The 17,150-nt window shown below is 39.6% G+C and overlaps 1 protein-coding gene across 2 annotated transcripts in view; it reads right to left on the bottom strand.

Annotated features, from left to right (window-relative positions):
• Positions 1 to 958: 958 nt before the first annotated feature.
• Positions 959 to 17,150, bottom strand: part of Sin3a (SIN3 transcription regulator family member A) — a 57,061-nt gene continuing 40,869 nt past the window's right edge. For both annotated transcript variants that reach the window (XM_051197529.1, XM_051197528.1), the window contains exons 17-21: positions 14,630 to 14,803; positions 11,039 to 11,131; positions 9,462 to 9,556; positions 3,452 to 3,659; positions 959 to 1,942 (exon numbers count right to left, since the gene is read on the bottom strand). In XM_051197529.1, coding sequence (XP_051053486.1) covers positions 1,712 to 1,942; positions 3,452 to 3,659; positions 9,462 to 9,556; positions 11,039 to 11,131; positions 14,630 to 14,803 — 801 coding nt within the window. In that variant the 3' untranslated portion in view covers positions 959 to 1,711. The remainder of the gene's footprint in view (positions 1,943 to 3,451; positions 3,660 to 9,461; positions 9,557 to 11,038; positions 11,132 to 14,629; positions 14,804 to 17,150) is intronic.

Below are 17,150 nucleotides of genomic sequence, written 5' to 3'. Positions count from 1 at the left end.
ATATAACATTTAAAAAATGGAGACTGAATAGACTGGTGAAGGTGATGAATTGCAGACAAATACAGCCAAGCCTGACAACCTGAGTTCCATCCCTAGAACTGACTCCAAGTTGTTCTGATTCCCATACTTGTACCTTGGTGCATATGCACATACATGCAAGTATACACACACAAATACATGCTTTTTGTTTTTAAATTTCATCTTTTGAGACAGGGTTTCTCTGCAGCCCTGGCTATCCTGGAATTATGTAAACCAGACTGGCCTTGGACTCACAGAACCCTGTTTGCCTCTGAGTCTTGAGATTAAAGGCCTGTGTTACTACACTTTCATTTGCTGTTGCTAAACAGTATATCCAATTTATTCCCTTCCAACTAGACATGACATTTACTTTGGCTTGGTATCTTGAGTTGCTGCCTCGTTCCCAGTGAGGAATATTAGAAATTGGGGGGGGGGGGTGAGGAGAGAGAAGCGCAGAGTTCCTGCATGAGTGCACCGGATGAAGGCACTCAAGTGCCTGAGGACTTGTCGGGCCAAAGGACCACTTTAGGAGTCATCTTTCCCTTTCCACTGTGGAATCCAGACATCACTCAAGTTGTCAGGCTTGTGTGGCAAGCACTTTTTACCATCTTCTGATATATGTTGATTTGACAAGTGCAAACACCTATTTATTTACAGTAAAATCCTATTTTGTAACCTGGAAAAGAAACTAAAGCCAATCCCTACTATAATAGCTCTCTGGTGAGGACAAGGGATTTAGGTTAGGTATTTCCTTAAGAACCAAGCTTTATTTACATAAAAAAAGAAAGTTAAAGGAAGGGAGGGGGAGAGACAGTTTTACATAAAAGTACTACAATGGTATCTCCCTTTGGTAAAAAGTGTAATAAATGTCTTGTACATCTCTTTATAAGTACTAAATCTGAAGCCACATAGCTCTATGGTACACAAGAAGCTAGAGCACTTATGCTAGCACATCAAAGCATATTTCCTTTAATAAAAAATTGACAGTATGTACATTATTTACAAAAGAAAATCCAAGTTAAAATTGTGTGTGTATGTGTGTGAGAATACAGCTGGTGGATGGCACTCAGGTGGACCAGTAAAGATGCAGGTACAAAACAGTCCCACAGGAGCTAAAAAGGAGGACTGACTGGGATTTGTTGAGGCTGAGAACCAGAAGATGGAGGAAGGTGGGCTGCACGGACTCAGAAACCAAATCCACAAGTTATTAATCCCAAAGCCAAACAGCAGGTCTCAGACAAAATCTAACTAGAGATCTTAGATGTGCTCAAGTGGAGACGTCGTCAAATCCAGCCGCCTCTTCGGGGCAGGGAGAGGAGCAGTGACTATTAGTTACTGTCCATCTGTTTTGTAAATGCACCTCCATCCATCCAAAGGGTGACAGCATCTGGTTGCCTGTCTAAGGTCAGGTCATCGAAGTTCTAGGTTGAGCTCTGCTGGTGTGTGCAAGCAAGCTGTCTGTGCTTGCATGGACTTCATTCCCTGTCGGGCAGGCTAGTACCCTTGGGAAAGGTGCCAGTTCCAGCTTTCTAAGGTGTCCGTCCACATTCCTTGTGTGTATCCTGCTTGGTGCCAGGTTGCACTGGTGGCTTGAAAGGCATCTTCCTCGATTCTTCGGTGTGTGAGTACACATGCCTACACACACACACACACACATACACACACCTCTGAGCTACCTGTGCTGGCTCTGCAGTTAAGGGGCTTTGAATACTGTGCCGTATTTGACACGATACTTGTTAATGCTTACGAAGTGCAGAGTCTCTGTGTCACAGGTGGTGGTGCAAGGCACCAGGCCCTCTAGCCCCTCACCCATGAGCCACTTGCTGGTCTCTGCTGCCATTTCACGAGGCACATGCTCCTTGGTCCATTTATCTACCCAGGCCTGGAATCTCTGATGCAGACGCTTGCTTACACGTTCATGGGACTAAAATCAAAGTAAAAGAGAGGGAAAAGATAAAATAGGCAAACAAACACTTCAAATACGAAAGTCAACATTCATTCATTCATTCATTTGAGACGGAGTCTCACTATGTAGCTCTGGCTGGCCTCAAACTCAAGAGGTCTCTGCCTGCCCATGCCTCCTGAGTGCTGGAATTAAAGAAAAATGCCACCATGCCTGGCTAATTTTATTATTTTATGTGTACAGTGGGCATTCAGCCTGCATGTGCCTAGTGTTTGTGGAAGCCAGTAGAGAGCACTGGGTCCCCTGGAACTGGAGTTACAGACAGTTGTGAACTGACATGTGGATGCTGGTAATTGAACCTGGGTCCTATGAAAGAACACGTCCAGTCCAGTGTTCTTAACCACTGAGACATTTCTCCAGCCCTATGGAGTACTATCTTTAAAAGAAAAAAAATAAGGCAGGTTGGCAAAACAGCTCAGTGGGTAAAAGTACCTGACACTAAGGATAATGATCTGTAACCCACCTGAACCTGTATAGAGAACTGACTCCTACAGCTCATCCTCTGACCTCCACACTCTCACTGTGGCATGCATACTCACAAAAGCACAAGGACACATAAACACAAACACTAAATATTAACAAAGGGGCCCCAGTATATCTAACAAAATTCAAAGCTTGACCCATCGAGACTGGTGTGACCTCACCTATCCTCACACCTGCACATGTCTCCTTTCTCTATAGCTCTCACCCTGAACCACTCTTTTTATTTTCACTATATGCCAATACCTTTCCTTCTACCTAGCCTGGCATCTAACATTTCTGTTGCATAGAAAACACTTTTCCCTTAACTTTTCTCCTTGTTATTTAGGTCTCAGGTATCCTGTACTGGAGAAGCCACCAAGGAAATCCCATATGTCAGATCCTTTGACCCTTTTATTTCCTTACTTGCCCTAGTTTGTGGCACTATCCCAACGCCAGCCACAAACTGTCTGAAAGGTAAACACTCAGAGAAGCTTTTCCAGAAAGTAACACCAGGTGTTTAGCAGCTCTTGGACTCTTGGAGGTTAAACTACAGCCCATACTCTGAAGCCTTCACCCCACACACCATCCTTCAAAATGACATTTATTCAGACATACCAAAGAAAAGTCATGATGTACCAATGGATACTCTCCCACTTAGGGGACTCAGAAGATTCCAACACATTTTGACACATAAGTCTTGGGGTTTTAGGTCTTTCTCAGAACCTCAAGATGTTGTATATATGTGCAGGAAGCAGGTATTTGGAGACAATGCCAAGAAGACCTTGGGTGTGCTGGAAAGGGTTCTACCACAAAATATACATCCCCAGCAATTTCTATTCTTTAAGCCATGAAGTCTGTGGTACTGTTACAGGAGCCTTAGCAAACAAATACACCTGCTTACATAACAACTGTTTGTTCTGGGAGTAGGTTTTTAAAAAAGGGAAATATACCAGGCCAGTGCAGTAGGACTGGGGGAAATGCAAGGACATCCCAACCACTAGTTCTCACCTGATGAGCTCTGAGTAAAGCAGTTCTCCGGTACATGTAGTCCTCAGACTTGATCACATACACCATTTTATAGGAGTTCAGTTTGAACCTACACTCTAGCTTATCCAGGCTCTCTACATTTTCCATGGTTTTCTTGCTGCTTCCTTCTTTTCCTTCTTTCTCCTGCTGCTCTCGACCACGCTGACACTTCCGGATACGCCGCAAATTTCTACAAAGCAGAAAGCCCTTCAGGTTGAGAGACCATCTATGTACAGATCCCCATGGTTCTTACCAAATTTTCTTTCCTTATGTGCCTCAAGAATATGTACTATGATTTTAGATACACACATATAAAAATGTGCACTGGTTTCACTGAATTTACACATATAATTACCTAAAGCCTCAACCTGATCATGCTTTTATTCTCAATTTTTCACTTAACCTATTTCCAGTTCAATATACAAATCTGTCTTGTTTTCTTTAACAGCTACAGAGCAAAGTATCCCAATTTAGTCCCTCTAAATTGGAGTTCCTCATGTAAACTAGGTAAGAGAAAGTTACTCGAAGGTCTACTTTACATCTTTCCCAGAGATGTTTGTAGTACATACTACAAACCAAACTTATAAACCTTTGTACTCTTTTCTGACCATGGATGGACCATGGATTTTACTATTTTAAAAAATGGACACGATAAAGTAGTTACATTGTTTATGAAAGCTTATGTTTTTTTAAAGTTTTATTTTTATTTTATTTTTCTGAGTGTTTTGGCTGTGCACCATGTTTGTATAGTATACTGCAGTTGAAGCCAGGAGAGGATGCTGAGAATTGAACCTGGGCTCTCTAAGAGCAGCCAGTGCTCTTACCCACTGAGCCATCTCTCCAGTCCCCATCTCACAGTGTTCTGTGATTAAAATGGGAATAACTCATGAAGCCCCTTTGTTTACTGAAGGAAAAAAGTATTCTTGAAAGGTACTTGAGCAATTACTGAACTTACAAATGAAAGACAACAAATAAATAAAAATTTAGCCTTGGGAACATGCAAGATAGTCACTCAAAAATACATGTTTTTTCAAGGAAAACAACATACTGATTGCCAATGATAAGATTGGAACTTTTGAATAAAACTGAGCTTTTGGTAAACTGACAATAACTATCATAAGCTCCATGGTTTCTCAGTACTTAAATGTATCTGTGATGAGACTAACAGCACTGGCTATTAGTCACAAGGGTGACTTTTGGAGGGATAATATAAAACATACAAGTATTTATTTAGTATACTTAGTGACGTTAATACCTCTCAAATAATTAATCATATGAAGAAGTTACTCAGTCATCTATGAAAACAACTTACTCAAGGCACTGTTTGCTAATGCTATACAAAGCTCATAGACAGTGCATAGTATTACCATTTGTAAAATCTTTTTAAAAACTTAATAGTGTGTGCGCACAAGCGCGTACACATGTATGTATGGAGTCAGATTGCTCTAGAGGAATCTGACTCCATACATACATGTGGGAATCTGCTCTCCTTCCTTCCACCATGGATTCTGGGTATGGCATCCAGTTCTATCAGGCATGCTCAACAGACATTTCTAACATCTGGCCCACCCAATGGGAGAATATTCGTCAAAGAACAGGACTCACAATCATCTGAGAAGCCTGAAAATAGTCTCTACAGCTCTATACACAAGTGAGGCTATGATTTCTTCATTAAAAGGGTTAGAATATAAAACATCACCGTGAACATTTTTTTTTTTTTTTTGTTTTAAATCAGCTTTGTAATGAGTAAGATCATTTATTAAAACATAGTGGGCTTCATATCTTGGGTTTTTGTTTGTTTGAGACAGGGTCTGCAAGGATGCTGTCCACTTCTGACCTTCCTGTATATGAGTGCTGGAATTCAGTCATGCACCACCAAATCTGATCTATACAGCCTAGGGTTCAAACTCAGAGCTTTGTGCCTACTAAGCAAGCACTCTGACCCACATCCCTGTTTTTCAGTTTTAATCTCTAATAGAGCAACTGGAAGTAGCATGATCACAATGAGTAAAAGTTTTTTGGGGGAAACTCAAGCCCTAAGAATGCATAAAGGCCTAAAAGACAGGTAGTCAGGGATGGTGAGGAGGCTTGGCACTTGTTGACAGACACATCAAATGGAGTTCAATCTCTGGGACCACATGGTGGAAGTATAGCACCAACTCCCACAGGTTAGTTGTCCTGACTTCAACATATGCGCTGTGACACATATACATATGTCCCTGTGTGCATCTATCTATCTATCTCCTCAGCTGACAAAGCACTGGAAACCAAAATCCAGCTGTTTTAAAATTCCAGTGTCTGGAAGGCAAACACAAGTGGATCTCTGAGTTTGAAAACTACCCTGGTCTACCTAGTGAGTTCCAGAACTACATAATGAGATCCTGACTAAAAACCAAAGTCATGTGTATTCTGATTTTCTTAATAAAAGGGTATTATGAGGCTAACCCCATCAATACTTACTTTGTATTTTCAATTAGAAAAATAAATTTAATTTATTCTTTTGTATTTTGTCTATATTGTATACTTATAAAAGTTACTCAGTATGATCTTAAAGTTCATTATTAATGGAAAATTGTTCACTATAGCTAATATTTACCTAAATCCGAGATTCACTTGGTGAGTTATAAACTTCAAAAGAAAAATGAACAATTAGTGTATCCAATTCAAATATTAATTTTGGATGGAACTATAAACCAGTAGACACAGTTAGGATAAGCTTGAATTATTCTGCTCTCTAGGGACAAAAAAAAAAAAAAAAAGCTAAGAAGATGAAGTGGGGCCCTGTGTTAACTGATTATATTTGTTATTTGATCACTACAAGGTTTTCTTAATGTATTTCTTATGTAATTTTTTTTCCTTTAAAAAAAAATTTCCTGAAATAGGGCCTTATTATACTGCCAAGGCTAGAACTTGGGACCTTCCTGCCTCTGCTTCTAGAGTACTACATGTATATATCACTATACCCAGATTAAAGAGCTGAAATAATCATCTTTAAATTTTACTGTCATGGGCCAAGTGTAGTGGCATAATCTAAAAAACAAGTTCCAGGATAGCCAAGGCTACATAGTGAGACCCTGTCTCAAAATAAATAAAATAAAATCCTGACATGGGCTGGAGAAATGGCTCAGCAGTTAAGAGCACTTACTGCTCTTCCAGAGGACCTGAGTTCAAGTCTCAGCATCTATGACAACCACCTGTAACTCCAGCTGCAGGGGTCCGACATCTCTGGCCTCTATGAAGACCTGCATTCATGTGAAAATACCCTATACACATAATTAAATATTAAAATCTGTAAAATTACTGTTATACACGTCTATTTTTTCTTTAAATTAATATGGCTGCACATTACTGAGTTAATGTTAAGTGGTCCTTATACTTGTGAATGAAAAATAGTTTTTGCCTTGAAATGTTAAATTTTATTAAGTAAAAATTTCTACCAACAATTTCCATTTCACAACCCAATTAAAGGAAAACAGACTTTAAAAAAAGACTTATATATGTATGAGTGTTTTGATCCCATGTATGTATGTATGTACGCACGTATGTGCACCATGAGTAAGTACCTGGTGCCTGAGGACAGAAGAGGGCATCACATTCCCTTTATGGATGGTTGCAAACTACCATATGGGTGCTGGGAATTGAACCCAGGCAGACTGCAAGAACAAGTGCATTTAAGCACTGAGCCATCTTTCTAGCCCCAGAGAAACAATTTCTATTGTAATGTGTTTGAAAATTGTGGTGCACACCTTTAATCCAAACACCTGGGAGACAAAGGAGAGTTCTGTCAGTTCCAGGCCTACAAGGACTATATAGTGAGACCCTGTCTGAAAACAACAAAATCCAACAAAACAAGTAAGTCTCAAAATGTGACACAATGACATAATATAGAGTACATGTCCATCATGCTAAGAAGAGCTTGGCAAATGCTCAAAGTATGCCAAATGGGCAGATGAGTGGAGAACCTGGGAAGACCTTTTCTTTAGGGGTGCGTTCCCTCTCCATGTTCTCATTGGAACAAAAACCAGTAACCCTTGAATAAAGTTTCTAAGAATTTGAAGGTCTTTCCTTTCATTATTTCCTTTCCTTTCTTTCTTTCCTTCCTTCCTTCCTTTCTTTTCTTTGGACAGGGTTTCACTGTGTAGCCCTGGCTGTTCTGGAACTTGTTCTGTAGACCAGACTGGCCTTGAACTCATGGCGATCCACCAGCCTCTGACTCTAGAATGTGGGATTACAGATGTGCACCACCACACCTGGCTCTACAATAGAGACTTTAATCTCAAAGTTCACTTCCATTTCTGTTTTATTAGAGGGTATGATGTGCTTGTCAATTTGACTAATCTGGAATTAACTAAAACCTATTAACATGGAGAACACACCTGTGAGGGACTTTTGCTTAAAGTGGAAGATCTACTTCTAACCCAGATCTTTGAGGTAGGAAGACACATCTCTGATCTGGGCCACACCTCCTTTTGGAGGTCTATATAAGGACATGAAAGGGAAGCTTTAGCTCTTTGCCTCCATGTTCTCCTCTTGATATCAAGTATCCCTTCACTGGCAAAAGAGCCTACATCTTTGAAATTCTGGCTTATAACTAAAACCAGCTGAGACATCCAGCATTAGGTGGCCACTGTTGTATTAGCTGGACCACAGTCTGTAAGCCATTCAAATAAATCCCCTTTGTATGTACATAGATTCATTTTGTAAGTTCTATTCCTGTAGAGAATCCTGATTACTATAGAAGGGTTGTATGGTGATGAAGGATATCCTTCTGTATGCTGTGAATATATGTTTCTCTAATTGGCTGATAAATAAAGCTCTATCAGCTAATAGACAGGCAGGATATAGCCAGACAGGAAGTATAGGCAGATCTACAGAGAGACACCATGTAGCTACCAAGGAAAAAAAAGACCTGGGCATCACTGGTAAGCCAAGACCATGTGGTGATAGAATAATAAAAATGAGTTAATGATTAAGAGAGAGCTAGCCAATAAGAAGCCTTAGCTACTGGCCAAAACATAATGTGTTTATTTGGGACTAAAGGGCTATGGGGACTGGCAAGACAGAAACTTCTATTTACAATATGGAGTGTGTAACCCAGGCTAGTCTTGAACTCCCAGCAATGCTTGTGCTGGAACTTTGCCAGTACCACCATCACATACCTGGCTTATCTATCCAGTTTCTACTTCTAAAATAGTTTTCGAAACTAAATAAATAAATAAATAAATAAATCAGAGGATTAGCATTAAACTTGCCTGTATATGAGAAAAAATTTAAAGCTCTATACAGAAAATTACACAGCAGCTAAAAGAGATTTGGTGGCCTTTTCTACAACCCCCAAAGCCACAAAAGTAGTTCACAGAACCTAAAATGTCTATTTTTCTGTCTGGAATTTTAGTACATTCCATGAAGAAAGTCTCTCTTCAAGACAGGAAGATGGGATTTCTATGTGTATCCTTGGCTGTCTTAGAATTTGCTCTGCAGACCAGGCTGGGCTCAAACCCAGAGGTCTGCCTGCCACTGCCTCCTCAGTGCTGGGATCAATGTCATGCAATAAAAAGACTGGCATTCAGGCTAACTAGCTTCTCTGGGAGGCAGCATTCCAAACACAGTATTAGTTTAAAGGAACTGTATGACTTGTCTTGTACGACTCTGCTGGGAGAGGACTCTTAGAACCTTGTATTTAGCTCCTCGAATTCTTCCTTTTGCTAATTCTGCTCTCTATTTTCTTGTGACAACTGTAGTTGCTGAGTCCTGCTAGTCACTGACCACGGATACACACTCCATCCAATGGAGTGAGGACTACAGGTTCTTTAGTGCTCTCGCCTCTGAATGCTGGGGATTTTACAGGTAAGCCAGCAAACAAACTTGCTAACACCACCCCCAACAGACATAACAGATGAACAATATAGGAAACCAAGCTGTCCCCACCTCTTGACCCAATCAAACTGTGAACAATAATTATTATACCACCAAAGGTACTCTGCGGACTTGCCTTGGGAGAAATACTGGTTTCTGTGCCAGATGCTCTCGAAGTTCAGGAGATGTAGTATCAGAACTCATGTATCGCTCCACATAGTCTGACCAACGCTAGGAAGAGAAATGTAAGAGAAAGATCATTAAAAACAGCTACATCCATCAAAAGTCTAATCCTATAACTGGCCAAAGACTACAGATTTCAAGAACAAAATAGCCTAGTACTGTGGAATACAAAAGTAATCCAGCTCCTAGGAGACTAAGATAGGAGGACTGCAAACTTGAGGCCAGCGAGAACTATATGGAAAGATCCTTTCCAAAAAGAGAGGGTCACTCAGGTTATGGCTCCGTGATAAAGTGCTTGCCTTTAAACCCCAGAACCGTAAAACTAAAAACCAATAAATACCCTTTCCCTAAATAACAAGCTTGTTAGTTGGTAGTGGGACACAAATTTAAACTCTGTTAGCCAGCAAGATAGAAGATTTGAGATAGTTATCAAAGCTAAATTGGTAGAGCTAGGCAATGGTGGTGCGCACCTTTAATCCCAGAATTGAGAGAGAAAGACAGTTGGGTATCGGTGAATTCAAGACCAGCCTGAGCTACAGAACAGGGAGGACTGTTACACAAAGAAACCCTGTATGAGAAATCATTTAAAAAAAAAAAAAAAATAATAATAAAATAAAAAATAAATTGGTAGAAACTGCAAAATAGTTGATAACCTACCACATCAGTATGTTGAATTCTGTCATCTCTTGAAAAAAAGTAAAGTGTTCGTAAACATAAGCCAAATCATCTCTTCTTATTCTCCTGAATATCACCTATGGGGCCTAGCCCCTATTTATATTATCTTTGCAGAAAAATGGTAGGGGAATATATTATCATTTGAGTTAAAAATTCCTGGGTTCACCAGGCAATGATAGCACACACCTTTACTCTCTGCACTTGGGAGGCAGATGCAGGTGTATCTCTTTGGAGTTCGAGGTGAGCCTTGTCTACAGACCTAGTTCTAGTACAGCCAGGGTTATACAGAGAAACCTTGTCTCAAAAAACCAAAAACAAAATAATAATTTTTTTTTAAAATTCCTGGGTTCATTTAGCTCAATTAAAAGTAAACATGGTATCATATCAAATGACACTACAAAATACAAGGAAAATTAAACTGTCAATCATATTTACTGAGGATAGGAGGCATTGACAGCTAATTCCACTGTAGCCTCCAAAGTGAGTATTAATAGACATAGTTGGAATGACCTGCACTTTAAACAACTGTTAAAACAACAGATGGAGGGGCTAGAGATGGCTCAGTGGTTAAGAGGCCTTGGTGCTCTTTAGAGGCCCTGAGTTCTGTTTCCAACACCCATAACAAACACAAATAAAAATAAATCCTCAGCAGGTGGTAGTGGCACAAACCTTTAATCTCAGCACTCAGGAGGCAGAGCTAAGTTCGAGGCCATCCTGCTATACAAAGTTCCTGCCTCAAAAATAAACAACTAAAAAGTAAATCTTAAAAATATCATCACAGAAATCCTACAGAGCTCCAGCCCCCAGAAGTCAGGGTGGCCAGGCAAGGTCTATGTGAAATGTGCTTGTCCATACCTCTGCTTCCACAGGGTCATCTGAGTTCTCCTCTTCTGTGTCCAGAAGCTCAATTGTCAGTTGAACCTGGCCTTGACTCTGAATGAACATTAGCTGAAAATGGAAGTAGAGTTGAAACAAACCAAGCAAAATTTCCAGGGTTAAAAACCTAGACTGTCATACTGTAGGTGGAAAGGTTTTAAAATTTTGTTCCAAAGGAAGAGATGAGGATATTGAAAAGCTGCTGAGCCCTAGGTGTTCTTCTGGATAGAATACCTGGGTTTGACACATGGTGGTAAACCCAAGTTCCAGAGGATACAGCACCCTTTTTTGGCCTCTGAGGGCATTGCATGCAGATGGTATACCAACATCCCTACACATAAAAATAAATCTTAAAACAATTTTTCTTAACTTAGTAACTGTTTGCTAAGGTTACACAGCTCACAACCCGCAGCTTTCATCCCTTATCAGAGGCTTCATTTTGCAGCAAGTAGAGACTACTACAAAGATACACAACAAGCCAAAATGCAGAGAATAACTGATCACAGAGTGCCTGATGCCAACTAATGTTACCTGCAATGCAACCCCTATGCTTAAGGCTCAGAAAAGATTAAGGAAGAAGAGTTACAAAGATTGTGAGAGCCAGAAGACAAGGACATCTAGACATAACAGAGAAGACACATCCACAAAATCTCAAAAATAGTTACCTAAACAAGACCTGCATAATGACACCAGCTGGTATTCTAATGTGGAGGGGTACAATTTCACAAAGGTCCACATTAAATGGAAGAGTTACAGGTAGTCAATGGCTGTTGAGAGAGAGAGAGCCTCTTTCTCCAGAGACAAGAACCTGATAGGTTACCCCAGGTGGTGGTCGGTATTAAAAAAATGTATGTACATATCAGCTACACCAAATGGACTTGGTGGTTGTATACAAACATGACAATGGAAATTAAAGAGGAGGCCATGAGTCTGAGAGCAAGTTGGAAGGGAACACAGGAGGAATTGAAAGGGGGAAAGAAAGGAGTGGAAATGATGTAAACATAGTATTCAAGTGTGAAGTTTTCAAACATGAAAAATGAAAAGAAATTAAAAAGATGTTCTGTTGGGCTAGCAGGATAGCTTAGTAGGTAAAGGTGCTTCCTGACAAGCTGACAACCTGAGCTTCAACAACCCTGAAATCCACACAGTGGGAGAAGAGACCTAGCAATTAACTGACTCACTGACTGACAGACACACACTTCAGAAGGTTCTGTTGAGCTGGGTGTAATGGTACATGCCTATAATTCTAGCACAAAGGAGGCAGAGCCAAGAAGATTACCAACAGTATGGCCTCCATAGTTTCAGACAAACCTGAGCTAAAAACAGAGCCACAACGGCACCAGTAATATTTGAATTGATGTTCTGGATTCTAATATTTTGGTAACATGCATGTGGTTTTTAAAATATTAATTTACAAAAGCAACACATTGATACAGGCAATGTCCTAATCTATAGAAACCTGCCAAAGGATGTCATCCTCTGCAACCTTGGCTCTCTCAACTCAATGTCCTGCCTCAGTTTACTGCAGATAAGAAAATTACACAAATGCTGGGTAGTGAGTGGTGGCACATGCCTTTAAATCGGGGGAGGGAGGGCAGAAGCTCAAAAGCTAAAATATGATCACCTGTGATGTGGAAGTTTAAGGACATCCTGGGCTAAATCTGACTCTACCTTAAAATGTAAAAAAAAAAAAAAAAAAAAAAAAAAAACCAATTTCAACCTTCTTTATTTACACAGAAAGAACAAAAATTCAGGATACCGTGAAAGGCCATGTTCCATGTTACCAATCAAGCAGATGCAACAAAATGAAAGTTAACTGGCTTGTAGTATGCTTTTAGAAAGGCTATTTAAAAAAAAAAAAAAAAAAAAAAAAATCTGTTCCTAAAACTTGTTTAGCAAAAATAATAAAGTTAACCTAAAACAAATAGGAGAGGGAGACAAACAAAACCAGTAAAAACAATAAAAACATTATATACTTGCGCAATTATATACTGTGCAAGTAAATAACACTTTATCCTCAGCTCCCAGAGCACAATAACAGGCTGTTTACTTTTTTTTTTTTTTTTTGGACTGGGTTCTCGTATGGATCCCTGGTTGTACTAGATATGTAGAGCAGGCTGGTCTTAAGTGCACAGAGATCCATTTGCCTCTGCCTCCTGAGTGCTGGAATTAAAGGTATGCACCACTATTATTGGTTTAGGCTGTATTTAATTTTGAAGAATTGTAAAATAAATGCCATCTGGTATTCACAAGAGGCTGCAATTTAATTCCACTGTGTATTAGACATGTGGATTTGTTTTTAATTACTTGTTTTTAGAGTTAGCTATTACAATGAAAACTACCTAATATACCCAATATTATAGGCATTTCTTTTATGAGGTGGGGTGAGATAACAGATTCTCAAATTTTCTGATCTTCCTAATTTAACCTCTTGAGTGCTAGGATTACAGATGTGTGAGGGGAACAACTCAGGGCTTCACAAAGGCTTTTCAAGTATTCCACAACTGAGCTACATCCCAGTGACATACAGCCAGACACAGGGGTCATATCTACAATGTAATACCAGTATTCTGGAGGTTGAGGAAGGAGATCTATAATTTAAGAATAGCCTGTGTTACATAACCTAGACCCTGCCTAAGAAGGGGAAAAAATAAAAAGGAAAGGGGAAGGAAGAAAAAGTAGTTGTAAAAATGATGTTGATGACCCTGGGAAATGAATAAGTAAGCCAGCTCTTTCAAAATGTGCATTTTCAAGTAACTAAACAAACAGCTCAACAGTTGGAAACATATGCTGCTCTTGCAAAGGACCCAATGGTGGCTCACACCCATACATGTTTCCAGTTCCAACAGATCCAATGCCTTTTTCTGACCTCAGAGGCTCCAGGCATACACATGATGCACATACATAGTTGCAGGCAAACACTCACACATATAAATAAATGTATATCCAAGGTCTAGAATATCAGTATTTATCTCTAGAAAAAATTATAAGTGATTTTTTTATTTTTATATACACTTAACATGTTTTTAATAGTGATCCATAGATTTTACACATAAACAGTTTTCAAGAAATATTTATAAAGCATTGTAGCTTTTTAAAAGCTCTGAGACTAACAAAGTTTGTTTTTTATTTACTTTTTTAATGTAGTAAAAGTAACAGGGCAGGTAGCTCAGTTGGTAAAGTGCTTACTGCCAAAGAAGCATGAGGATCTGGTTTGATTCCCAGTACTCATATATAACCAACTCATAATTACAGCACTGGGGAGCCCACCAAAAAAAAAAAAAAGCCAGTGATATCCAGGCCAACAGACTATTACCAAAAAACAACAACAAAAACAAAAGAAAAACGGGAGGCACTAAACATGTAAGGTATATACCTCCCTGAGGCAGATCATGTGCACACACATGCATACACACTCAAACCTGTACTACACACATGCACAACAGAAACGAGTGAGTGAATGAATGAATGAATGGCAGGAAAGGATCAAAAGTAGACTGTCCAACAGAGACTTAGTTTTGAAGATTAACTTCAGCAGCAGCAGTAGCTGGTTACAAGAGCAACTCCTACCTTAAAGCAGTTCTCATCTGACATAAGTTGCTCTGCTTTCCGCTGGTATGTTGACTCCAGAAGGCTCCTCGATGTCTGCGTGTTCAGCTGGCCTCCAGTGGCTCCATTATTGTTTTCTGCCAAGTACAGGTCAGTAACCTGCACACAGACCTCATCACTGACAATGTGTTGGAGCTGCAACAAAGCACAGGGCAGCCGGTGAGCCAAGAAAGCAGTTCCCCGACCCTCTCGTCATTCGACTAAAAAACATTTGGTTTTTAATTTACAAAGTTAAGCATTATCATTTTCATTGAAAATAACCAACTCAGGATCTCCTGCCTCTATAAACACTTCATAAGAGAACTCATATTTAAAAGCAAAACCAAGTCTCAATGATATGTTTTCCACTCATGTTTCCTAGCAAAGTAAATGTCATTCTAAGTATCTTATAACAAAAACAAAAACAAACAAACAAAAAAACGTTCTGGGCTGGAGAGATGGCTCAGTGGTTAAGAGCATTTGCTGTACTTTCCAGAGGACCCATGTTTGGTTGCCAGCACCTACATGATGGCTCACAACCATCTCTAACTTCAGTTCCAAAAATTCTGACACCCTCTTCTGAACGTGTGCATATACATACATGTAGGCAAAACACCCATACACACTAAAAAAAAAAAAAAAAAGTTCTGCAGTTAACTGGCTTTTGTTTTTGTTTGTGATGGTGACTAATGTAGGCTAAGCTGGCTTCAAATTCAGTATGTAGCTGTAAGATAACCTTGAAGTCCTAATCTTCCTTCATCCACCTTCCAAGTCTGGGAATTATAGATGTGTACCAACCATCATACCAGGTTCCATAGTTGATATCCCCACCTCCATGTGTTTTTAAATTGTGTACAATTTTATTTTCACATATAGTTATTATCCAACCCACGAATACTCTGGAAAACAGGCTGGAATGGAAAAGATTTTAAGAAATTTTTTTGTACTAAATAATAAAACTTATGAGACTTGAGGTGTGGAGAGGTGCCTGAGAAAACTGTGAAAACAAGATCCACGTGATTTTAGAAAAAAAAATTTATTTTTATTTATATTCATTGTGTGTGAGCCTAGGTGTATCAGCTATACTACATGTGTTTGTGTGTCCATGGAGGCCAGAAGAAAATGGATCCCCTAGAACAGGAGTTAGAGGAGGTTGTGAGCAACGATGTGGGTGCTGGGAAGAATAGCAAGTACTCCTAATTCCTGAGCCACTTCCTAAGCCCTTATGTAGGACAAAACATGAATCTTAAAAAGGTTGCTGCATAAACCAGATGTGATGGCCCATGCCTTTAATCCCAGCACTCAAGAGGCAGAGGTATGTGGATCACTTTGAGTTCAAGACATAGTGAGTTCCAGGAAAGCCAGGGTTATAGAGAAACCCTGTCTGATCATTACCTGCCCCCAAGAGCTCAACTACTGAGCAGAGTTTGAACAGGAAGTCAAGCTCCTAACCCAGGGCCAAGTTTCTCACCAGAAGTCCACTGATTATTCTATATTTGGCAGAAGTATAATCCTTAAACAGTGAATATTAATTCTTTAATTTTTTTTCCCCCCGAAGGATGGCTTAGAATAAACCCAGGACCATATAAAGTTACATCCTTTGCCTCAGTGGCTCACTTTCAATATAAGGTAAATGTGGTTGAAAATTGTACACCCCTTTTTGAGGGGTGGGTGGGTGGAGGTGGTTGCAGCAGGCTTACTAGACTTAATGATTTATGTTAACAACCCTAGACAGTTGACCCTTTTATGCACAGGCTGCTGGGGGCAAACCCAGGCCCTGACGTGTGCTAGGTAAGTGCTACCAACAATGGACAACATCCCCATCCTACTATTTCTGTTTTGATTTTCCTTCCTTTTCTTAGTATGAAGTTAAAATTCTCCTAGATGACTCAAAGGGTAAAGCTGACTGATCTCAAGCCTGATACCTGATTTTAACCCCTGAAATCCAGATGGCGGAAGAATGCACACCCATAAGCTATCCTCCTGACCTTCACAAATACACATGGCATATACATACACAAAATATATAAACAAATGTAAAAATAGTAATTGTCACAAGTGAAATGAAACCCTACCCAGAAAAATACCAGAAAAAAAAAATTAAAAGTTAGGACTGGGGCATATATAGCTTAGTGGTAGGGCTTGCCTAGCAAGACATGGTCTTATGTTTAGTTCCTAACACAAAACCAACTAATCCTTAAAAACAGAGAAGCAAAAATGCTAATTTCAATATTAATCACCTATTTTACTTAAGCCTTTGTTATGCTCTCATAGCCACTAAGCCATTCTACGAAGTAAAAGTGGAAATGCACCATTAAAATAGGCTTATTATGACTTGGTAACACAATAACAACTTCACAAAGTTTAAGTGGGGGGGGGGGTTAAAGAGGAGCAAGGTAAAAGTTTATCGAAAAAACGAACTCTCTGTACCATGAAGATTCCCCTTCTGACTTATACTTATGTACCACTGACTCCCTATTCACATCCTCTCTTAGGTATCTAG

Source organism: Phodopus roborovskii, unplaced genomic scaffold, assembly GCF_943737965.1.
Source record: "Phodopus roborovskii unplaced genomic scaffold, PHOROB, whole genome shotgun sequence".
Classification (NCBI taxonomy): Eukaryota; Metazoa; Chordata; class Mammalia; order Rodentia; family Cricetidae; genus Phodopus; species Phodopus roborovskii.
This window is presented reverse-complemented; position numbering and strand designations above follow the sequence as displayed.